Consider the following 25,495-nt stretch of genomic DNA (forward strand, 5'->3'; position numbering starts at 1 on the left):
AGGTGGGACGCTAACACAGTTAGCAGAGCACTAACTTCCATTAAAGATGCGGGACGCTAGCACAGTTAGCAGAGGACTAACTGACCTGTGAATCACTTTCAAACATGAGTCTGATGCCCTTTTTCCACCTCACTCATGGTCAGAGTGAACAGTGTCAGCAAGGACAGAGGGCTGCCCATTATTCAGTTCATGACCAAACAGCAGTGTTGCTTAGCCTGTATCAGCTGTCTCTGCAAACAAGAGACTGCTGATATCCAAAGGGAAAATGCCATGAAACATACTCAGTTCACTTGCACCTCCAAGTCTCCTCTTATAAAAGGAGAGCAAGCAGTCCTCCCTCCTGTCATTTTATTTATTTATTTTTTACTTTATTCAGATGGGGGGGGGAAGGGTTACGATGGATGGGATCACAGAGAGGGTTACAGATAGAGATGGGATCACAGTACAGAGAGGGTTACAGATAGAGATGGGGTCACAGTACAGAGACGGTTACAGGTAGAGATGGGATCACAGTACAGAGAGGAGGGTTACAGGTAGAGATGGGATCACAGTACAGAGAGGGTTAGAGGTAGAGATGGGATCACACCCCCCCCCAAGGCCCAGGGCAGGCTGCATCCTCATATGAGGGCATTTTAATTATCTGAATTAGTCATTCCATCAAAAATCATTCAGTCATCACAGAAAAGGAGGACAGCGACTGATCCAGTCGTGCTCTCAAGCCCTTTTCCCCCTAAAGTCTGCATTTGCAGGGTTTCGCTAATAAATCATTATATCAAACATCATTTTATCACATAGAGCTATAAAGGAAGGGGAAAAAAGTTTCATAAATCAGTCAACATGTTGTCTTTTGATCATTCTGAAAACTCTGAAGAACATGTTCTGGAATTAAAACTTACTTTGAAATGAAGTCGCATTCAATTTTCCTTTGTTATTCACAAAGGTGATTACCCTGTTCACCTGTGTAAATAACCTCTTAAATTGTTTGTACTACAAGCACTGCTGCCCCAGTGATCCTCAGTGCCCTACAGGAATGCACCTGTAGCTTAATTATACTTTATACAATATTAATAGCACCAGCCCAGCCTGTGTGTTTCTTAGATATTTTAATGGGGAGAAGCAGGCATATCCCAGCCCATATTTCTGTGATATGTGAATGGGGAGAAGCAGGCATATCCCAGCCCGTATTTCTGTGATATGTGAATGGGGAGAAGCAGGCATATCCCAGCCTGTGTGTTTCTGTGATATGTGAATGGGGAGAAGCAGGCATATCCCAGCCCATATTTCTGTGATATGTGAATGGGGAGAAGCAGGCATATCCCAGCCCGTATTTCTGTGATATGTGAATGGGGAGAAGCAGGCATATCCCAGCCCGTGTGTTTCTGTGATATGTGAATGGGGAGAAGCAGGCATATCCCAGCCCATATTTCTGTGATATGTGAATGGGGAGAAGCAGGCATATCCCAGCCCATATTTCTGTGATATGTGAATGGGGAGAAGCAGGCATATACCAGCCTGTGTGTTTCTGTGATATGTGAATGGGGAGAAGCAGGCATATCCCAGCCTGTGTGTTTCTGTGATATGTGAATAGGGAGAAGCAGGCATATCCCAGCCTGTGTGTTTCTGTGATATTTGAATGGGGAGAAGCAGGCATATTTAGTGGATTAGCTTCTCCTTGCCTGGCTAATGGGGCCTTTCTGTGTATGTAACCGAGCCCGCTCTCCCCACCTATTATGGCTTTAGCCAGGCTTTGTCTGACAACTCCTGCATCGATGACAACCTTCCCGTGTCTACAGTGAGCTGGATCACACACTCCACGCTCACACAAGTCCCTCTTTGATGAGATTCACATCATTCGCCTCCCCAACCCCCACCTCCCCCCCCCCCAACCTGACCCCCCCCCGGCTGAGGGGAACCAGCATCAGCGCAGACTGACGCGGCTCAGACCTCGCCTCGTACGATCTGAGCGGGCTAAGCGGGGAGAGGTTTGTTTTACATTATCCCCAAAATATGTGACGAGCATTGACTTAATAAAATCAACATCAAAACAGAGAGGGGAAAAAAAACGTGATTTGTCTCGCGTGGAAGTTTGAGGTGACGTCATGTCGGAGAAGCTTAAAGCAGCCGGACCAGGCCATGCCGAGTTTAATATGACCTGCTTACTCGTGCTTTTGAACTGAGTGCCAAAATGTAAAATGTTTAGAATCATAAATCTGTTGGAGCGCAGTCCCTCCTGAACTTGAAGATGTGGCTGTGAGGTGATTAACACTCTGAGGCTCACAGGTCCAGTGCCGCAAACGCGTTCGCTAACCTGCTAGCCCACTATCCCGCTATCCCGCTAGCTCGCTAACTCGCCATTGAAAACCATTAATAAGGTTTTAATGACCACTTCTAGAACACACCCAGCCCTGAAGGCCTGTTTGCCTGAGGCATGGGGCAGCCCTCCCCCTCCCCCACCCCCACCCCCTACCCTGCTCTTGGGGGGGGGGGGGGGGAATCTGTCATTGCAGCTAAACCCTCAGCCAGGTCGTCAGCCGTACCTCTGCTGGACAGGGTCGCGGGGTTAAAATCGATTTCAGCGGCCGCCTGGGGAGCCGGGACCGCAAACTGACTCAAAAAATTTATCTCAGAGCGGGGAACGGTCCACCACCCAGGGCCTGGGCCCGGGACGGGCCGGCCGTCCCGCCGCACACTCTGGGGCTAACAGAGTTTGGCACAGGCCGAGGCTGGAGCCGCTGACCCTGCAAGCTGACCCCTTCAAACTTCAACGGGATTGTTCTGGCAGTTACCACGGCGACTAGGCACCCCAAGCTGCATCCTACTTACTAAAAAAAATTGCGAGCAGAAAATCCTCATAATCTACTCAGTAATCATGCAAATGTTGCATCTTTCTTTATTTCTTTCTTCGTTTCGCTCCCCTCCAGCCTAAACATCACATGTAAAGTGCACCTGTACCATATTTTAGATTTATTCATTTTTTTATACCAAAATAAAGTCTAACTTAATGAATATTACATTACATTACAGGCATTTGGCAGACGCTCTTATCCAGAGCGACGTACAACAAAGTGTATAACCATAACCAGGAACAAGTATGACGAAACCCCTAGAGAGAAGTACCGGTCCAAGTACAGGGAACAACCGCATAGTTCAACCTGGACCCTGGTGGTTAAACTGATTAACACTAACAACGAGAACGGCAACAACGCAATCTAATGAGTAATGCACACATCAGTTGAGAGAGGCTTACTACATTGTTCTTTTAGTTTTGAATTAGCCCAGCGCATCATTTATCAATACTTAGAAAAAACTTCTTTTTTTTAATTAAGAATGAAATGCTACCGTGATTGAGGAAAATCTGTATTTTAAACTAATTTATACTGAATTTTAACCAGAACTCTTTTGATTTATTTGCATCTATTTGTTGGTTGTTGTGAATTTAATTTACTTTTTGGCTGTTGCCTGGTCTTATTTGATTCAGGTCAAGTCCTCAGCTTCTGGGGTGTAGAAAGCATGTAACAATGACTTTGCTGTTTGAATTTTTAGCACAAAAAAAGTATGCGACTTCCTTAATCTTTTTGTAATTTCAAATTTTTAAGTGATTTTTCCACCTAAAACTTCAAAAAGCTACTTCCTCTGTTGCCTTGGTCAGACTTTTAATGAGGGTAATAACAATGGTTTTGTTTTCACAAGCAGAGAGAACCGAGAAATACTGACCTTTAAAATTAAAGCACCTTAAAATGACACTAAATGAGTTTCAATTGGTGTCACCTTCCTCTGTCCTGGCTGTGTCTTTGCGGTGCTTCCTGTATGACTCGCGAAGGACAGTGCGTATCACCCACTTTCCTTATTTTAACTTCTTTTCTAAAGTTTTTCTTTTTTTTTTTTTGTTCCAAGAACTTTCTTAAAATGAAATGTTTGGAGAAGCATGTTTCATTTGTAAGTGAAAGTTCAATGCTGGGATTTTAAGCGATGTAGTCTTCAGCATCCGTGCAGAATGTCTGAAACAGCGCTGCGTTCAGCTCGTCAGCCTGATGCCTAGAGCTCCTTCACCTTTAGCACAGAAATATGATAATTTTTTAAATAATTTTATTCATCACTAATGTTGAAAGTCTACACTGTCAAACGTTCAGATCAACTCTAATAGAGTACCTTTAAGTACATTTGATCCCAACTGGACTCACGTATACCCTTAAAGTTTAACACTGACTGTTTTACTGCATAGAGAATTGGGAGAATGAGGAGTATTTGATGCCAGAAGGTCTAAAATATGCTCAAGTAAATGAGCTGGTATATTATCCACTGTTATAAGTAATGTGTTAACAGACACTGACTAATGCATAGCTCTGACAATTAAAACCTTTTTTTTTTTTAATTAAACGTTTCTTAGTCAGTTTAATGACTGTTTGATCTAGTCTTCACTTTATGTGTGAGTGTGTTTTTTATTAGCAGGAAAGATGTGGCATCTGTAGTACCTAATGCACGGAAATGTGTTATACTTATATTGGCTAACAACACCGTGAAATAGCGAAGACTGTATTAATGAATAGTAATACGGAACCCAACTAGGTAGGCCTGTATATCGATTAGTATGAAATATGCCCCGGGACAAATATAAAGTTGACGTATGCCCCTATATATGTTTTAACGCACAATACCTTTCACAATGATTAGGGACTTCAAGTAGGACGGCGCGTAATCTCATTTTGAAACGTCGTGAGATAGGCCAGTCTAATCCGAAAGCTCATGCGGCCAGAAGTAAATTTTTAAAGAAACAAGTTAACGATGCTAACTAATGAAAGATGACAAATGATCGATAACATTAGACCTACATTCCAAGTCTATTGTTTGTACGTGCTGTCGCCATGTGAGGAAAGTTCTTGAGACAAGAAAAAAAAAGGGCCCATCTGCCTTCGGACTCACGAGTGACGTCACCTGAAACATCTATCTGTCTGTATGTCTGTCTGTTTGTAGTTCGTTCCCATGTAGCTAGAAGCAGCAATAGATGTCAAGTAGCCTACCCCGGACCCTTGCATTTGGTCCACTTGTGTGCCCAAGCTCGTTATCGGCACATCACTTGATCAAACAGCTGTACGTGAAAAAAACGCTCCAAATTAAGACCTTTGGTTCACTCCATTAAGATAAAGCTAAATTATAACAATTTCCCGGCAGTGAACACGCTGCCCCACTCCACGGTCCTCGAGATGTGGCGCTGTGTTGTGATTGGGGGTTATGACGCGTGCTTGAATGTGCTCTCGTGTCTGATCTCCGTTTCCTCATGCAGACTACCGTAGCCTACATGACCCACACTGTCACATAATCGATAAGACAGTTCAAGCTGCCACGGATCCACTCCATCGTCTTCCTGGACCGTTAACATGATATGGCACCGTGCCAACTCTGCGGCTTTACCGTCTTTTGTATTATACGGTCTTTCGTATTGTATCTATTTCATAGATATATGAAGACTGTTTGGCAGTTTCACAAAGTGGAAAATTATGAACCAGGCCAATGCAGTAAGCCTATGGTATAATTGGCCGTGACAGTAAGGTAAAAGTAACTTCAAGCAGGAATTAATACATCTAATTTTCTAATTGTTAAAATGAATTGTTCAATGTTATACGTAAGTTTTGCCCATGTTTTATCTCGTATTTAGTAAATAAACAGTAAACTAGAGCGAACCGTATTTTTACCCCGAGAAACTAATTTGAATAGACAAACTTGGTTGATAAATGAATGCTAAAAAATTACTGTTCGACTTTTTAGTAGGCGTGTGAAAAACGGGCGAGAGAATAGTAGTCGGACAGGAGCACGCAGATCGCCGGACTCGTTTTACGGCGTATGGTAATGGAGGTGTTTCAGTGCTCAGACAGTGAAATCCCATCCCGCGAATGGATTCTCTCTGTTCTGAAGGAGCTGTCATTTGACGGCGCGGACACAATGACGAGCTCGGCAGTGACAGAGCTCTGATCTCTACGATGGGGAGATAGCCACCTGATTAAAATGCCCCGCTTGTTCTCTTCGGTCACTCGATCGGCGTGTGAACTCCCCTTATTTACAATCAAATGCAATGACCGAGTCACGTACTCACTGCCATACTTCCATCCTCGCTGCGTCTCCCTGCCCTACATCTGAGTAACCCTGGAGCAGGTGCAGCTCTTGTATCGTCGACGAGTGTCCTTTAAGTCTTACGAGTATTTAAATAATACATAGCCTACTATAGATCAGCTATTTCATTAACGACGGCAACAACAGCAGCATGAATAATAATAATAATAATAATAATAATAATGAGTGATAAGGGGCATGATGTATGGAGGATAATGGAGGAGGCTATTACTACAAAACTCTGAGGGAATGCGAAGCTATCCGGATATTTACAACAGGTGTCAGCTGCAATGAATCAAGCGCATTCAGCAGACAGGCCAGCGCCTGACGTTGTGAGCAATTCTGCGACGCGAAACCCAGTCTATCAGGCGGGGGTGGGGGGCGCTGGGGTGGAGGCTAAAATTACAGGTAGCCCATGGCTAACAAATATGACATATAATAAGACTTCAATAACTCCTTGTCGTAATCACCGTGTGTGAAGTCAACAGAAAGTTACAGACGTATTATTAAGTCCGATGTCAAATACCTCAGCACTCGGTGTGTAGCCTATAAGACTTCATGTTGTATAGGCTATTTAAACCAACGCTTCCCCTACTGCCGCGAACCCGCCCGAGCTGACCCTTGGAGACATTATGAAAGAAACCCCCTTAACATTCCAACACTGTCTCCGTCATGGTGGTAGAAAGAAACTATTCAGAGGTTTATACCTATGGACCACACTCGAGCAATAATTAGGCTGATGAAATCCATAGAAATGTATGGATTCGACATAATCGAGTCTCCAGTTCTGGCTGTAGTCAAAGAATAGGCCTGCAGCCGGAGAATAGAATTTACTGTTGGAGTGAAGTCATGCGTGTAATTGAGTATACTTAACACAACCGTTTTAAATGATCGGCGGTGATGGCCGCACCTTCGTTTGTAATTTCATTTCTAATACTTTCCTTTCGTCTGATTTTGAGTCTGTTTCGTGTTGGGAATGTCAGCAAGAATGGCGGTTCTTGTTTTTAAAATAAAAAGCCAGTCCCAAGTATTGAATCGGTACACAAAGTGAATCAGGCGGAGGATGGCTTCGTTGGTGCCGCCAATGGACGTGTGCGCATTGTAAAATGGGTGTAAATGTTTGCGCAACGGTTTGAAAGGGGTGTGCGGCCCTTTCCCCAATCAATCTTACTCAATCAGATGGCTCATGACAGCTCCATATTTTTTTATATCCCAAGTCACACCTTACAGCCGGTGTTTCTCCGCGATTGTGCGGAACTTCTGTTAAGCTAATACAGGGATAAGACCATTACCTCATTAACCAGTCACTCTTGGTTTGCAAGAATAGTTCACGGGGACATTAAGTTAATGATCAAAATATATAACCGTTTCGAAACACGTTTAATCAAATATATAATACGATAAAGCGTATTTCAAGTTATTAACGTATATCTTACATCATTCCCGTGTATAGATGTGCACACATACGATCGTTTTATTCAGAGAGCTGGGCTGTAAACAAGCCCACGCGCTCGGGCCGAGTTCTCCTCGTACTCTCTTTCAGAGAAGCCCGGCTGCGTGGCGGAAATAAAAGAGGCCTTTGTGCGGTCCGTTCAGAAACCAGACCAACTTTTCTAAACCCTTTATTCGAAAAGCACACAAAAAGCCGATCGCTTTTTAAACTGGAAGCGACAACCAACTCTTGGGTTTTTAGAAATGGATTGATCTGCAAACGCATACGCCATGCACGGGCATGATTAGGGACAGTTTTATACATACTTCCTATTGCATAAACACAGGTAGTTTCTAAAATGCACGTAACTTTAATGCTTTTCAGTCTTTGCATAAATCTACATTAAATCTGAAGGCCTGCATACACAATGAAAGCTCAATTAGCTCATTTAAAAAGTAATGAAATGGCGAACAATTAATAATTTGTTGTACAGTTTATAAGAATGGCACAATTTACTGTTTAACTTTAATATGCATAGGGACTACCTCAGAAAGGAGGACAAGCCAGATGGTGATATCGTCAGTAATAAACAGAGTCGGAGTGTGTGAACTAAGTCCGAAATCGAGAGGAATTGGGAGAACAATACGGTCTGCTGTGGAAGCTCGTGTGCTACCGCCTTGGGGAGGTTTGCTAATAGCAGACTCCCACGGGCTACAGCCGGGGCAGAAAGAAAAAGTTGTGCTCGCGTGCAATCCGGATTTACGCACTGAAATGCAAGCCCCGAGCAGAACTAATTCGTAGGTATTACAATGCTTTCTTCCGCGTGAAATGAATCGAACTTTCTTCCACCCGCTTTTGCCAAAATTTCTGCATACGGTGATTTATCAGACGACTGAATTTAATTTAATTTTTTATTTTATTTAAAACGCCTACTCTGAAATCTTATCATTTCCTTCATTAAGTATATTTTCATCTCGTTAGAAATTAAAGCAGAAACTAGAGCATGAGTAGGCTATATTACGAAAATTGTTTTAAAAACGCTTAACACGCACACGTGTGACAGCGGATCTTAAAAGGAAATCGCATTCTCTGGAGAAACAGTTGACACAAAATAAAACGAGAGGTCGTCAGCTACTTTTTAGAAGTTTCAAAGTGGCTGATCAAATATGTTTTTGTTTCCTAAATTAATACTACCTGCCCCTCATCGCACTGCAGATACACATTAAAGAGCGTGTACTGCTAGGGAAATGTTTTCGCTGAAAAAGGAAAAACAAATCAAATTTCAAGTTTCGTTAAAAGTTTTGGACTTATGGTCCCGTCTCAACCTGTATGGAGAATTGGAAATAAATAACCCCCGATAAAGTAAGGAAGCAAATAAAAATAAATAAATAGATAAATATTATTCAGTATTAAGATTATATTCACCAGCTATAATTTCATTAAATTATGAGGGTAAAATATTTCACTTTACTGTATACCCAAAGCGGTAGGTTATAGTTTTTTTAGTTTTTTTTTTTGCTTCACGCACACTTAATTGTTTGGATAATCAGTAGCCTGAAGTAGAGTAGATTTTTCCTTTAATATTTTAGAAAATAATTATAATTTAAAATAGAAGGCGTGTTAGGTTTTGGCACTTGTAACTCAAATTAAATGACTGAATGATTAAATGGGCACTTGGCATAAACGTGCAGAATTCTGTGTGTTGAATTGCGAATCTTGAACTGCGATGGATTATAATTCTGGCGCCTGAAGGACAAAACTCGCCACAGAAACTTCACGTCAGAAGTATAGCCGAACGACATCGAAACGCACTGTCCGCACCCCTCCCCCCTTTTTCCCCACCCCTCCCCCCTTTCGCTCCTTCCTCTCTTTACCTCTTTGGCTATGCAAGTGGTCCATTAAAACCAAGGCTGCTCCGCATCCCTCTGAACGCCCCTGCGGTCTGGAACCCCGCATCAAAGCATATATTGTTCTTAGCATGGGGTGGACCCAATAGCTGGGAAACACAGGAACTCTATAGGGCCTCGGCAATTGTTACTCACGGACAAACTTTGTTGCCGTACAATAAATAACAAAATCAATAAACTGCGCCTTCTTAACTTACCGACGCACTGACATTTTAAACGTCCTCTGCGTCAGCTCGCGGTGGGCATTCCATCAGTCATCACCTGTTGCTAGGCTGCTGATTTTAGGAGTGAAGGCTGCTAATCCCGATATTCGCGTAGGTAGCTACATTTTTAAAAGGTTTAACTGCATAGCCTGCTAATACAGAATCAATTATTTAATTTTGTTTTTAATAATAATAATAATAATAATAATAATAATAATAATAATAATACAAATAATAAAAACAATAATAATAATATACCAATCGCTGATTTGTTTAATTATTGTGATGCCAGTATATGCTGTATTAACAACGTTAAAGAAAGTTCCAGTTGGGGACGTTCTTAGGAAAAATGTTACAGAGATGAAAAATTATGTATAAAACGAAACATTAGGGCCCCTGAACTGCGAGGGGTGAAACCTTCAGTAACCCGGTAAGAGAGAAGATTGGTCTCAGTAAGATTTAGGATGTTGCTAGGATCTGCGTGCAAACATTCTTCCCCCCGTAGGGCCTGCCAGTGTGTGCTTTGGTATTGTCAAGTAAAATAGTGCGGGCATCTGCTGGAAGTTCCATATCTACGCTGTTCACTTGCAGCGGCCAACTTTTGAAATCTCCACAATTAGATCTGTATTGTTCCCTCCTAACAACGCTGCACAGAAGGAAAATGTCTTCTCTGTCGGAGCCAATCCAACGAAGCGTTTGACGTTATTAAATCATAAAGCGATGGTGATTTACATTGTTGTCCAGAAAAAAAGGCCAATTATCCGCTGTTATATTGCCATTAAGAACATATTAACTCGAATTAGTTATAAAACAATGTGTTTGTACTTAAGCAGAAGATGGCAATATCAGTTCCATTGTTGGTCTACTTGCACATAAAGCAAACATCACATAACGTGTTTATTCGCTGATGCTCAGATTGCATATGGGCTTCTTTCACTGTTAAGTATCTATTGCATGTAAAAATAGCCTATTTTTCAAATGGCATTTCGACATAATTCATACATAATAATGTTTCACATTTCTTAAATTCAGCCATGTTCCATTAAATATGACTCAAATAAAGGGCCACTAGTCCAATGACGCTTTAGTCTATCCGTTTCTAAGATTATCAGCGTTCTGAGCAGGGGCGCGAGACAGATAAAACCTTGAATTCTGAAATTTCAACGAAACACCCTAATTTTAACTGCATGATATTATTAACGCGACTTCCAAATCATATGACGAAAAAAAATTATCTGACACGATATGTGTTAGAATCTCACTTTAATACGTCAGCGTATGCACCGAGTCATTACCACTGCAGCGTTAAGATTTTTTTTTTTTTAAAGATCAGTCATCAGAGTATGTATGAACCCATTTATATGTGATCTATAAAAAGTCTTGAAGAGGATGCTATATATATATATATATATATATATATAAAAAACTAAGAAAACACCAAAACTTCAGAACTTTGTTGCTCTATCTGCTAGTCCATTCACCCGCACAAAATGATCTGACAAACAACGGAATATGCCCGAGTTTGAGATGAAAGCAATCTTTCTATCAACCGTGCAATCTCAGCAGAAACAAAAAAAAAAAAAACCGATCTGATAGAAGTTTTCACTGTCGTAATCCACCGCTTCTCGGTATTTGGCTCCTGTTGCGACACAGCGCGGAGGCCCCCTTACGCTGTCTATCTGGGAACCTACGCAGCCGATTAGCGCCCAAACCCAAAGGCGCTGGCGATGGAAATTGAGGACTAAAAAAGAGAACACGTTATATGGGAAAGTGTAAGTGCGGTACCGGGGTGATTTTTTTTTTTTTTTTGAAGCACTAACATGAACTCGGCGAGGCGCGAGGCCCTGTCCTGAGAAAAAAAAAAGAGAAAAAAAAAAGAAAAAAAGCCTGAGAAGCTCGGAGCTGACTGCGCGCTGGCAGACAGTGTGTGGTCTATTGAACAGAATGCGCATTTTGGCCGCGCGCAGAGATCCCCTTCCCCCGGCTCTACTGCACCTGCACAGGATCAGGGGGCGAGTGCCATTCACCCCACGAGCGACTGTTAAAATAGACGACATCTCTGACAGTTTTCAATTCAACGCATCGCACAATGCTGCGGCCCCTCACACCCCCACCCAACCCCCCCCCCCCCCCTTCCCCGAAAAAAAGAGGAGAGAGAAAAATAAACGACAACTCTTTGTCTCAACTCAACTTTCAGCTCTTCCCTTTCGGGCTCTTTCCTTCTATTATTTCTTGTATTAAACGATTTTTTAAACGGTCTTAGTTGAATATGAATGCATTTGGCGATAATTCGTCATTGATAGGCAAAGTAGTTCAACTGTAAACAACGATACCAAAAAAACAACAATAATCGCCATAATTTTTCACAATAAAAATGTAATTTATTTTAGGTATTATTTTAGTGTTGCTCATATCTGATAAATGCATTTATGTTCGCTTACATTGTAAGTCGCCCTGGGTAATAGCATCTGCTAAAGGAATATAATGCAATTTTAGGTAAACTAGATTAACTGTTGAGCAAGCTCAGACAGTATAAAATTCGTTCATTAAGATTCATTTAGTACGTTCATTTCATATTTATGGATTGGTATGCTATAGTCTGACTCTGGTTGTATATAGGCCCACAATCGATAGACTCTGTAAATTACGGAAAATGTGTGATTTCTTTTTTTCACTCAAGAAATTGACAGTCGATGATTGCACCGTTCTAAATGACCACGCATGCTGTAAACGTGGTCTCGAGAGAACACGTCACGAGGAGGAGTTTTCAGCATTTTAGGTCAACAATTACTCATAATTTTCTAAAGACATCAAACAAAAAAATCTAAACACGCTACACGTTTTCATATAAACAATTTGTTCACTGCACAAAATTTATTCATAAAGATTTTGCGTTATATATTTTACTTGATAACTCAATGGGACGATAATTTATATAACATTTTATAACTTAAAACACGACGTACCTTCACATATTTTGGGGACGCATCTAATACTCGATATACTTACTGAACCCAGACGAGGAGCATTATGTGATATAATTTTAAAGCCTTATTTCAGATTTTTTTAAAATTAATTATTAAACCGGTAATGTGATAGTTAACTGATGAAAAATAGCCAGCCGTTCGATGGTTGAATAGGTGGCGTTGTGCTCCCTTGCCATATTAGACTATGAAAGTCTTTACACCAAAGTCTTTTACCAAAGCAAATTATGTTATTAGCTCGCTATACGTGATACGCAATAACACGTGCAAATCAAAATTGCGAACAGATCTAAACTCCTGAACAGTGTCAAAATGATTCACAGCGACCAAACAAAGTAGTTAAGTATTGCACGACAAACTAAGACAAAAGCTTACCACCTGTTGCTGTTCAAATATCTCTTAAAATCGCTGCACCTCCCCCTGGACGATGAACACGCATGCTCGGTCCCCAACGGTCTTCTGATATTTATGCCTGAATCACACAAAATAATATATCAAATCGTCACATTTCATAAAATATTACTTATGGATGTTTCATTTGCAAAGTCAAACGCTCCCGACTCGAATAAAATATCAGTTTAAAATCTCGCAAGAAAACATCCCAAATAGAAGAAAATTATACATTGTCGTCTATCTTACAATCTGAATATGAATGATGAACGCACTCGGTTTACGTTCGCAAGGTAACTGAAGTACCAGCTAAGTTCGATAAGAGAAAGCTTTGTATAATGTTTGTCTGATTAAGGTTCTAAATAAGAACCCGATCACCCCAGATGCGCGCGGCGTATCCGGTCCCCCCGAGGGTTGGTCTCTTTTATGTGAAGAATTTGTCAGTTCCAAAACCTCGATGGAGTTCACCACAAAAGTCCTTCAAGTTCAATCAATTCAGTCGTGTAATTATTAGTTCATGTCCCTTCATAGCTTATCACAATTCGTTTAAAGACTGTCGCTTAATCCCAAACAACAATGAAACTGTTCCACTTGTGTGTTTTTTGAAAAAAAAAAATTAGAGCGGCCTTTTTTTTTTTCTTCAAATCTCTGCGATTAACATAACATAGCCTACTCGCAAATGAACTACCCCTTCATTGATTTCGGGCAATAGGCCCCACATTAAAAATACTCTTAATTATAATAATATTAACATCCTTGGTGTATAAAAAATGATCCACCTGCGTTCGACCTTTAAAGTTCCTAGTTTATCAAACATGTTCAGCTATTACAACCAATTCCTTCGGTTGTATAAATAATTAATTGAACCACTGCTCCCTGACCCTTTTGAAAGTCCAGTAGGGACACGTTTGTAGGAATAATACTTTGGAATGAGCCCTCGTCAAATATTCATTTAGCGGTTAATGTGAGCTCTTCTCCCTTGAGACGCTGTGTAATAGAAGCTTCCCAGCCTTGGCAAGCAACTGCGCTAATCTACCTCTGCAGTTCAGCGAAATATTCTAACACCCTTCAGATTTAAAACGCTGTTAAATTCGCCAGGGATACAATAATCTTATCCTTGGGCTCATTTTAAATGCAGCACCATGCAGCGGAGTGACAAACTCACTCTTGCTTAAGAAATGCGAGTCAGGCCTTCTGACATTTAACTCTAGGAACGGTTTTTAACAATCAAAAACAAACCAGCGTTGACAAAAATCTACCTTTGCATGCAATGGATAATGTTCCCAGTTGAGCGTACAGGCCTATATAAGCCTCAGAAATGGGCCTAATGAGAATATATACACGCATTTTTCCTTCTCTGAGTTCTGAGGTTTGTTTGTACATGTCTGTGTGTGTGTTTGTGTGTGTGTCGGCTTAAAAAATGTTTCTACTGAATTTAGCTTCTCGTATTTACGGAGGATTTCCCCTAATGATCTGGAACCGTCAAAATGCAGACAAAAAAAGAAAAGAAATACCCCAAACAGATCCATGTTATTACAGGATTGCCAATGTGCGCGAGACATTTTGGAAGTACGTGCTAAAATACCCTGCGAGTGCGCCCGGCTCGCGCTTTTACTTTTACCATAAATCTACAGTTTTACACAAATATATTTTAAAACACAAATGAAGTCTATCGCATTTTACCTACATTTTTTCTAAAGCCTACATTTGAATCAGCAACGCTCCTGCTTGCTGTGTGGTTATTTCTTTTTATGGAAACGGCCAGTTTAACAGCGTTCAATAAATTTAGTATTCCATCAATCACTCTTCAACTAACCTCATTTTAAAGTTTAAATCTGAGATGAATGTATTACACTGTATTTATTCACTAGGCCCAAGGTGGTTTCGGGTTCTCAAAATTTTGACTGAATTTCACACTGCCATAATTGATTATTTTTTTCAAATACAAAATATCCTTCAGTTACCAAGGTCTTCATGCATTCCAAATTTGTATAGATACTCTATAGAGAGAGAAAGAGAGGGAGAGAGAGAGCGAGAGACTTCCAAAATATGTAGACCTTGAAATTTTAAGTATATCAGCATTTTGAAATGTATTAAAACCGATTTCGGCTATGAAACAGAACAGAGAGAATTATATTAAAACACATCTATGTGATTAAAATAGGTATGTAAAAGGAAAGACTACCTTGATGAGATTCTTCAACGCTCTGGGCGTTCTATCTCCTCACTTCAAAGCAAAGGTTTACGGGCAACAAACTTTTGAGTTGTAGCGGGTTCCGTGCACATCCTTAGACGCGAAGCTTGTTTCCACTAAAAAATAGAAACGTCGTTAACTTGAGTCTCATTTTACATTGTAATATAACGCTCATAATTAATGATATTTTTTTCATCTTTTCTCTAAAACTGCACTAGGTTGTAGGGACATGTCCCTGTACTTACTTGACTGTAGACTTAAGTGCGTGCTTAACGCCGATTTTTCAAGTACATGTCGCTCAAATGTTTTACTTTTGTTCTTCATAATGAACCAAATGTTCCAAGATAATGTGTTGTAGTTATACATAATACATGTTATAAAATATTAGAAATATTAAGCCATTGACATACATATGCATATGCACTTCTCTTTGATATTGTAAGTACCCTCTATTGCTTAAATAAATAAACAAATACATTGACAGTGAGCTGACAATAACAGGGAACTGAAATGATAAACAAAATCAAAACTCGAACAATTTTCAAGTATCCAAATTTCAAAAATTTATTCATTTCAAACTGCATGTTGGAAAAAACTTAAGCTGAAATTGTAACTGTTATAATGATGTTATTAGTTCAAATATATACATGGAGTGTCGGCGACCGCTTTCGGTACAGGCCAAATTTTAAAATACAACTACGGAAATGAAAAATGAAAATAAAAACTTAAAATATCACAGTAAATATACAGAAATATTACAAACCATGAGAAAATAATAAACACAATCTTCATATCTCTAACAGATGGAAAGTGGGAGACAAAAAAATATAAATTATCAATTATGCCCAACCGGTAAGATAAAGGTCCTTTCTGTTTAATCTTTAAACAAAATTAAAACGGTTTAGTACTCTATTTACGCCCTCGGGCGAAACCTTTACCTTGCTCATCACTTCTGTGTTTCTGCAATATTAGAACCAAATTGAACTCAAATATTCTGCAATTTCTTTGCTTCTTTTTGTGCAGAATTGTTTATAAAATTTAACATTTTTATAGAATACAAACATTACATTTTGATTGTTATGTTTCTTTGATAAATACTGTACAAAAGTTGATTGCAATAATAAAGCATTTGATTGAGACTATCTCTCTCTCTCTCTCCCTATTTTTTTTTATTATTATTTAAAATCTGGTACACCTTTCAAAAAACTTTTGCAAAGTTCCTACCGTTCATCTAGAACTTTTCTTTGAAAAAAAAAAAGAAAAGGAAAAAGAAAAAAGTTTTGTGTTCTTTCCTTGAGTTCTATACAACTTTCCCCTCCCCCAAATTGTTCTGTACAAAAATAGTCCAGAGAAGTAGAGTTTCTATAATAAAGGTCCATTTACATATGCGATAGTGGAAGCGTGCCGTTGATGGCTGCTCCTGGTACCGGCGCGTTCTGGTAATGCTGGGACATGTGCAGCCTGGTTTGGGCCGTTTGTTCTGGTACTTCGGCGCCCGGTAGATACATACTGATCATGTCCCGAAGATCTCCGGTTTGACACGGCGCGACCCTTGAATGCGAGGACGAGGTGACAACGGGCGGACTCGAACTGGACTCGGATTTTACCACCGAGCCCATGGATCCCAGAGCCATCCCCGGGTTGCTCTGCTGGGAATACGACATGCTGTACGTGGGCGATCCGTTCATGTAGGTCTGCGAGCTGGTCATTGAATTGTACTGAAGGGCGCTCATGTCGTAGCGGTGCATCGGCTGCATCTGTGCCGTGTTGTGAGCGTTAAGACCCGGGTGTTGCGGATAACCCAGCTGATCCTGCATCATGCCATAGCCTCCGTTGGTCCAGCCATTCATATGCGCATAGCTGTCCATCCTCTGATTGACCCCACCGCCCAAGCCAGCCCCTACGCCCACCCCGGCGCCCATAGCGTTACCGCCCGGCGCAAGAAGCCCACCTGGTAGAGTGTACTTGTCCTTCTTCATCAACGTCTTGGTTTTCCGCCTCGGTCTGTATTTGTAATCCGGATGTTCCTTCATGTGGAGCGCGCGGAGTCGCTTCGCCTCGTCGATGAAAGGTCGCTTTTCGCTCTCGGATAAAAGTTTCCACTCGGCCCCGAGTCTTTTGCTAATTTCCGAATTGTGCATTTTGGGGTTCTCCTGCGCCATTTTCCTTCGCTGTCCCCTCGACCAAACCATGAAGGCATTCATGGGTCTCTTGACTCTGTCCGGACTGTTTTTCTGGCTGTTTCCAGATGAATTAGAATTCCCCGTACCCCCAGAATTGAGCTGAGGTGCGGGGGGTTTGAGTTCGGTTTCCATCATGTTATACATTAAAACTGATTTTGTGTAACCTGCTACACCAAAGGAAAAAAAGTCCAAAGCAGAGGTAGTTCGCTGTTGTTACCTTGCAGCTTTCAGTAACTTTACTGAAATAGTAACCGACTTTCTGCCCTCGCCCACTGCGGTCCTGTTGTGTCCACAAACTTCTCTCTTGGTCTTTAAGAATCAACAAACTACTTTTCCCTCTCCGGCTGAGCCTTGACAACTCCTGATACTTTTTGAACAAGTTAATAGACAACCATTCATGTGATGAGGGCTGTCAGAGAATAAATGGGTTTTACCTGACCAATCACAGAGCGACTGTTCCCTCGGCCAGGATTGTGTCTTTTATTAGCATAAAGGGGCGGGGTTACTCGCGGTCAGCCGTGCTGCACTGAGGCAGAAGCTGCTCTTAAACCAACCAATAGAAGCTTCATATTTATTATTACAGCAAGTGTTAAAAGTGAGAAAATTTGACTAGGCTGTCACCGAAAGTGCTCTTCACTTCAAATCACAAGAAAATGGGCTCCAGAAGTTTTGAATTTCGTGAAATAAAGCTGGTAGGGGTTACAATGATTTTACTTCCACGACCTCGGATTCGAGTTTTTGCGGCAGCACTTCAAGATACTTTTACAACTCTTCCGCGGAGCTAAAGCAAAACAAAAACAGCATGACACCTTCCAGTGCACATGATAAGAAACTGTTCAAAGTTTTTATATCTTCCGAATAATACATTAATTATTTTATGTCCAAATGTATAGTCGCATGGTTTATTATACATATAAATGTGGTTTCTGTGGTATTTATTTTAGGATGCCATGTTTGTCCAAATTCCTGTAGGCTAACCGAAAGCTTTTTTCTGTTAATACTTTCAACTGTGAGCCGTAAAGGCACTTTTTTATTTTAATAAAAAAAAACCAAAAATGAAGCATAACAAATGAGTTAACATCAACAATTGATTAAATAATAACTGATTAAACTATTGCTACGAATTCATTTAATCCACTGCGTTTTATGTTTTAAATAAGGAAGAAAACTTGTTAGTGACCTGAGGTGGGGGTGTGTGTGTGGCGATTGGGGGGTGGCTACTGTTCGGGGTTCTTTGTATTGTAAAAGAGGAAAGGTAATTTTAGATGTTTCCCCTTTGTTAAAAATGGAAGGACATAAATAGGCTAAAACAGAAATGGAGGTTTGTCCTTCACAAATAAGTAGTTTTGTTTCGGCTGTTGTCCCTACATTGCCCCAAACAAAAGCTCCTCTTTATTTACTTCCACGCCGTTAAAGATCTTCGTTGATTGAACGTACTTGACCACAAATAGTATATGAAAAACTGTCCATAGCCAACACCTTCAAATGCGACAAAATCAAGGCCAGTGGATATGATAACTGAAAAACGAATGTAAGTGACGAACATCACCATCAGTTTGTGGAGTCAAATCAGCGGTTTTCCCATTTCATACCATGAAATAGTCACCGTGCTACGAATGGTGGAGTAATTCGCCTCGTTAAAGAATAGAGAACGATTTAATCAGTAATATAGCAATAGAATTGGATAACGGGATAAGGCAAACATACACGCGTTAAATGTTTGTGGGACGATACCTACAGCTGCGAACGTATAGCCTACGTAAAAGGTAAAATGTGGCCTTCGGTTGGGTGTCATGACATTGTTATGCTCCCACAGCGCCGTCTACTGGTGGAAATGGAACAAACATAAAATAACCCTCCAAAAAACATCTCGCCCCCAGTTTCTTATTTATTTAAGACGGCTGGCCCGTATAATTGTGCAAGTGCATTAATATCATATTAATTTAATGTAAGCTAAATATATCTATGTTTTTTTAAGTGACTTTTTATCCTCACATTTACAGAATTGCACTCTTGTAATCTGTTTTCCTTCCTCAGTTAGCTCACACTAACGAAATATTGGAACTGCTATATGTAATACGATAACGGGCTGCTTAAAAAAAAACAACGAAACAAAAACTTGTCTGTAGGCTACTTTAGAATGGACAGAGGACAAAACAGAAAATAACGAATAATGATTCGTTAAAACGTTCGGAGATTCTGGAAGAAAAAAAATTGGCCAACAATAAATTAATACTTTATAGGCCTACTGACATGAGGAACATATAGCAATTATCCATAAAATATTTATGTTTATCTTTGACAGCCAATGTGGTCCAAAAGTCACTGTGAACTCCAGGTGCATTCCGTTTAAATAGATGCTGTTTGTTATATTTTACTTCTGAGTAATTGGGTGAGAAAAAGGCAAGCGTCGAACTATTATGATGCTTGTTAAAAACGCTTCTCTCCTACATCTGCGTTTGAGTGCGTTCCCGCCACCGCTGATCTGCTTATGGAAATGCCGCGCGAGCAGCGGGGAAGCGCAGACTCTTGGAGACCGCTCTTGTTAAATGGAATGTCTCTGCATTGCTAATTAGCAGAGACTTCCAACGACCCACCAGTATTTGAGGAAACAATGTTTAACCAATCATTCTACAGAACTGATTTATTAAAACAGGCCTCGTTAAAATATAGGTAGAAAAGCTGTGTTTATTATAATAGACTGTTCCATGGATAAATTAGTGAGTTGTGTTTTTCTTTTCAAATACATTCGTTCAGCGTTGTAAATGCACAGTAAGCTGAGTATGGTTAAATTAGTGGGTCAATAGAAAAGAAGAAATACATCCTACTGCAACAGTTCAAAATAACAAATACGTGTGTGTGTGTTAATTTTGTTATTAATGAATTAATTTGTTCATTTTTTATTTTCCTTTGTATATAATACGTTTCGGATACTGAGTCAGAAATTAAAGGGTTGCCTAAGAACCAAAGAAAGGTTATGATGGAAAACATAAGGTTTTCCTGGCACAGAAAATAGCATGCATATATATATATATATATATATATATATATACACACACACACACACACACACACACACATGCACGTATATAGGGCACGCCTCCCATGGATTTTTTTAAATCACAAAAATGCAACATTAAAAATAGAACCAATTGCTCGCGGTGGCACGTGAACTGTAACACCCGATTCGATAGAACTTGAGTAGGGCATGGCAGGTAACGCAGACTCTGGCTTTCTTAAATAAAAATAAGATGGACCAGCTTGTGTTTAGTTGTAATACAGTACAGAGGCTCAATCACATCCCTTCCCTATGAGCTCCACTGTCGGGGGGATAGTGGGTAATTCCGCCGTATTCGAGACATTTGTTGAAAACGTATGAAAACGTTTTTAATTAATTTTATTTTATTCATTTATTTGTGTTTTGTTTTTTGGACCTCCAGTTCGCTCCTAACTGAAGTTGAGAAGAAAGCACACACGAAGAATATATAATAATTTAAACCTGTTCTCGCGAAAATTCAGCAGGATTCAAGAAATCACGAAGAATTCTCAGCAATGCTTTCAAAGTTCAGTGTTTACGAGTTGAAATGCACAGGGGAAAGGACCGAACCTTTCAACACCGATCATCCATTTAGGGGCCTGAAGCACCATAATCAGGTGAGATCGGTCTAAACCCTTGAAAGAGAGGCCTGTAATCTTTCTTTTGTCCACTAGGGGCCGTGCCAGTGACTGCAAAAAGGTCCCAAAATCCAGTATGAAGCCAGTCTTAATTGCTTTAAATTGATTTCAAAATGCAGTTTTCATAAATATTCTCACGAGTGCCCTTACAAATCAATAAATCCACCATTTAGTAAATTAATTTGGTCAAATTGAACAAAAGTAGCCTATACAAACACCTGCAACCAACTGTTAAAAATAGATTTTTTTATCTATAACTCATTTGTACCTGTAAAGCCATACCTAGATGAGCTTGTATTTTCGCACATGCTGTTTCTAAATTTAAACGACAACCCAGTAAGCAATAAGCCAGGCCATTAGCTAATACCACATTAGCCGAATTATTATTTAGCCTGTAACTCTGTTTTTAATAACGGACCCCACAAGTGTTGAAAAAAACTATATTTAAAGAAATTTACCGTCAATAAAATGTGTCCAACAACAGCCTCAACAACATCATTTCCGCATTCTAAAATGGACTTTTTCAGACTAATTTTAAAGTAATTTTGTGGAAAATATTTGTAAGTTCAACTTTTATTAAAAATATATATTTATTATACACCAGTTGCCTAACATTAGGTTTCAATCGTAACGTTTACCTCCTGTAGTCAAAAGTATAAATGAGTTTCTGTTTGTGTTAAATGATAATATGAGGAGAGAGAGACGCAAGCGTGGTAACCAAAGTATGACATTTAAAACTTGCTGTAAACCCATTTGAACATATTTGTTTATTGTGCACTGAACTGTTGAACTATACGGAATAACAAATAGGATATAGCGTGACACCGGGGCACAGGGATTTAATAGATGTCCCGGAACCTTTTCACCTTTCTGAGAAAAAAACAAAACAAAAAACTAAAGTGGTGTTGAAATACGTCCACTACCGTGATTTCCGTTCACAGCTGTTTATGGTAGGTTTTTCATAACTAACTTGGAGGATTTATTTGAACATGTTACTTAACAGATCTAGAGCAAAAATCCCTGCTTCTGTTTTGGTTTGCATCGGAACTGGTGCTGTAGCCACCGCAGAGTATGAGTCTGCTGACGTATAGCGATACCCAACGAAGTCAAACGCACAAGGAGTACCGGCTAAGTACGGCAGAAGCGCACTGAATAATGCCTAATTTTTGCACTAGACCGGCGAGCAGTGAATACGCACTCGCTCCATCCACTCGTCTCTCACGGATTGCTGCATGGATGTACTTACGTGCCAGTTCGGCTGCTGTCCTCTCCGCAGATTGATTGGCAGAGAAGGATGCTACATCCGCCCGGCTCGAGAGCAACACTTCAGCCGCCCTTGATCCTGTTCTCGTGGGGCTGGGAGAGTAGCATCCTCCCAGAAGCTCTGTTGTTCCCTGCGCCGTAATCCTCCGACTGCCTGTCCGGGATTCGGTGCTCTCCCTCCAACGTGCACTCACCTAGTCCTCGCTGAACGTTAGCCTTAGCTCGCTACCCCTGGAACAAGAAAAGCCCGTTTATGGCTACACAAAACTGAAAAGGGGGCGATTTAAAAAGACGAAGAATGCATCAAGAACAACAAAAAGTCAGTTGTACCAAGTCTGCTTTATCCCCCAGCGTACCGAATGAGAACGAAATGTATTATATTTTTTCAGTGGGCTTTCAAAGATAATTTGAAGCCATTGTTTCTGGTACAGATGGTTCTTTTTAATACAATAACGCTGTTCTTTGTGAATACTACCCACAATAAAAATCTAAAGCGTTATCCTGAATAACCGTTTTGTTCTCTCTTGTATAGGGCCAACAAAAGCTGCCGCGAGCTCATGGGCTCTGTTTATTGAGGCCATAGAATAGGGGTTTGATAAAGATTTTTTTTCTTCTCCTTTTAGAGAACAGACATGGAAAAGTCAAATGAATTTCACAGACGTAGTGTGATCACAAATATTATACATGAAGGTAGCAATGATTAAGATTGTTATTGTCATAACGTCGTCATTGTTGTTGTTGTTGTCATAATTACTGTTGTTTTTATGCTGCTGTACACAGCCGCCATCAGTAATTTAATGTAACTGTTATCACTGTGCCCTGCCATAACAGTGACACTGATGCTGAAGGAATAACGGACAAAGTTATTCTGTAAAACTTTGTGGGGGGGTGGGGGGGTGGGGGCGCATCATTCTTAAGTGGACATGAGAAAGCTTGTCTCAGACAGCTGAACAATTAAAATATTTTTTTTTTCTGGGGATTTATTTAGATATAGTGCATTGTTTGCCCTTATTGGGCGGTATCAGGAGGGTTTATATTAAGCTTTTTAAACGTTAAACAAATATGTGAGGATTTAAGGCTGAACGGTGGAATTAAAATCTCAATATAATAACTCCTCGGTGTGGATTGTATTTAGAATCCTATTCCACCGAGGAAAGGTGATTGAATTTGGCTTGCGGGATAAAAGGGTCAACCAGCCATTTGCTGTAACAGTATTCAATTTGCAGCTGATGCCATTTTTAATTAAGCATCGGGCTAATCAATAAAGTGGTTATGGAGCCACAATGGGGTTATACGAGTTTATCCAAGCAAAATATACTACGTGTCACTGATCATTAAGACGAACCTCGGTTTCCGTGTCACGCGGACTTTGGATTTGGTTCGGATCTGAGGTCTTTATCGGGTCTGACAAGCAGCTCAGAAAGAACGGGCCGGCTGAAACAAAGAGTCTGAGCGGAGAAGGTGTTTCGTCACAGGCCCTCCGCTTGTCTACCTTTCTATAGGAATTACCGCCGGCTTCTGCCTGCCTATGGCTCCGAACTGACACTAATCCATTCCCGTCGGCGCGAGTCTTTGTCTTTTCGTGGAACACGGTTCACTGTTAATCTCCAAGGTGCTGCTACAAAGAAGAGGTAATAATGACTTCAATCAAAATACGAGCCCCTTTAATTAGCTTGCAAGGTGAAACCCTTGGCAAGCAGAGGAGGGAGCTGAACAGATTATACGGAGGAAGTCTAATAACAACAACAAAATGGGACTCAGGTTATGGGATTATTGTGCTGCTCCGACACAAATATGACTGAGTATTAAAATGCGCTCTCTGCGAGGCAGAGCAGAAATCTGAAGATGTTTTAGGTTTTTTCAAAACTCAATTTTCCAAGTACATTTCACCCCATGATAGAATATATATTTAAACTTTTTGTAACATTTTACACACACACACACACACACACACACATATATATATATGATTGAAGTGCTACAAAAAGTTACCCCGAGTTGAAGTATACAGTCAGGAGGATTAACAGATTTACTGTTAGCAATATGCTTTGCCACAGATCACATTATTCATTTTTAATTTGATGTGCAGGTTAAAAATCAAAGTAGTACTATGGCTGCCTAGTGTGCGATTTAATTAAAAATGCAGGGGAGTGTTAAAATGTAACTTAAAAAAAGGCTTCAGGTCAGACGGATTCATTTTTAAAGATCAATAAGTATGTATATATATATATATATATATATAATTATGAGTATTTATAAAAATAGCTGGGCATTGATAGAAGTAACAAGAAAGGTTCTTTTCAAAATGTATTAATGAATTTAGCATGGTGTTTGTTTGGAACACCGCACTTCAAAAGACTTTTTTTATGCATCTACTTTATAAGCAGGAGGCTGAATCTGTAACCAATGAGAAAAACAAGACATTGAGAACGCTCAGGGCAGCCGGCCTGTCAATCACTGTCAGCCCAATCCCCTACACAGACTCTTCCAAGCCAGTGAATGAAAGGGAGAGCTAACCGCTAGCCACTAGCCGCTAAGCCAGGCACCGCACGTTCTGACGGGGCCCGTTCTCATTACCACATCACCATACAATCTCCCCGAATAAAATTATACCGGAGACTGCAATGGGACCCAGGCACACCAGCATTCAGGAATTAAAATTAAGGAGCTCAATATTTTGGTCCGCGGCCATTGTGTGTGTGTGTGAGTGTGTGAATGAGTGTGCGTCTGTGTGTGCGTGTGAATGTGTGTGTGTGTGTGTGTATGTATGTGTGAGTGTGCATGTGTGTGTGCGTGTGTGTGTCTATATGTGTGTGTGTGTGTGTCACTGTGCGTGCACATGCACTCGTGTGAGTGTGTGAATGAGTGTGCATCTGTGTGTGTGTGTATGTGTGTGTCACTGTGCGTGTGCATGCACGCGTGTATGTGTGTGTGTGCGTGCCTGTTTTTTAAACAAGGAGATGTGAAAGCATGTTCAGGTGTTATCGATGGCCTGTAGACCTCTTTCTGTTGTGCCCCCCCCCCCCCTTCAGGGTTCTCAGTTAGAGGCAGAGTACTGTCCTCTCCCTCAGCTTGCACTATACATGTTTATACTCCTCCCCGCCCCGGAGGACTGTCCTGAGAACAGCACCCCCAAAACGTGCCAGGCACCCCGTTTGC

At 40.5% G+C, this 25,495-nt stretch overlaps 1 protein-coding gene and 2 long non-coding RNA genes across 4 annotated transcripts in view; 1 reads left to right on the top strand and 2 right to left on the bottom strand.

The window, feature by feature from the left end:
* The window catches only part of LOC135252194 (uncharacterized), a 55,838-nt gene that overhangs the window by 11,060 nt on the left and 19,283 nt on the right, over window positions 1–25,495 (top strand). The window lies entirely within an intron of this gene.
* On the bottom strand, window positions 15,754–17,828 carry sox2 (SRY-box transcription factor 2). Its single transcript, XM_064330005.1, has one exon. The coding sequence runs from the start codon at window positions 17,540–17,542 to the stop codon at window positions 16,595–16,597; it is 948 nt and encodes a 315-aa protein (XP_064186075.1). The 5' UTR covers window positions 17,543–17,828; the 3' UTR covers window positions 15,754–16,594.
* LOC135252195 (uncharacterized) overlaps window positions 22,319–25,495 on the bottom strand; it is a 93,813-nt gene continuing 90,636 nt past the window's right edge. Inside the window, exon 2 of the long non-coding RNA XR_010329354.1 lies at window positions 22,319–22,567. This is a non-coding gene — a long non-coding RNA (uncharacterized LOC135252195). The remainder of the gene's footprint in view (window positions 22,568–25,495) is intronic.

This window comes from Anguilla rostrata, chromosome 4 (genome assembly GCF_018555375.3).
Source record: "Anguilla rostrata isolate EN2019 chromosome 4, ASM1855537v3, whole genome shotgun sequence".
Lineage (NCBI taxonomy): Eukaryota > Metazoa > Chordata > Actinopteri > Anguilliformes > Anguillidae > Anguilla > Anguilla rostrata.

Excerpts from the sequence above, each read along its gene's own strand:
- sox2 (XM_064330005.1), bottom strand. The coding sequence starts at position 17,542 with ATGTATAACATGATGGAAACCGAACTCAAACCCCCCGCACCTCAGCTC.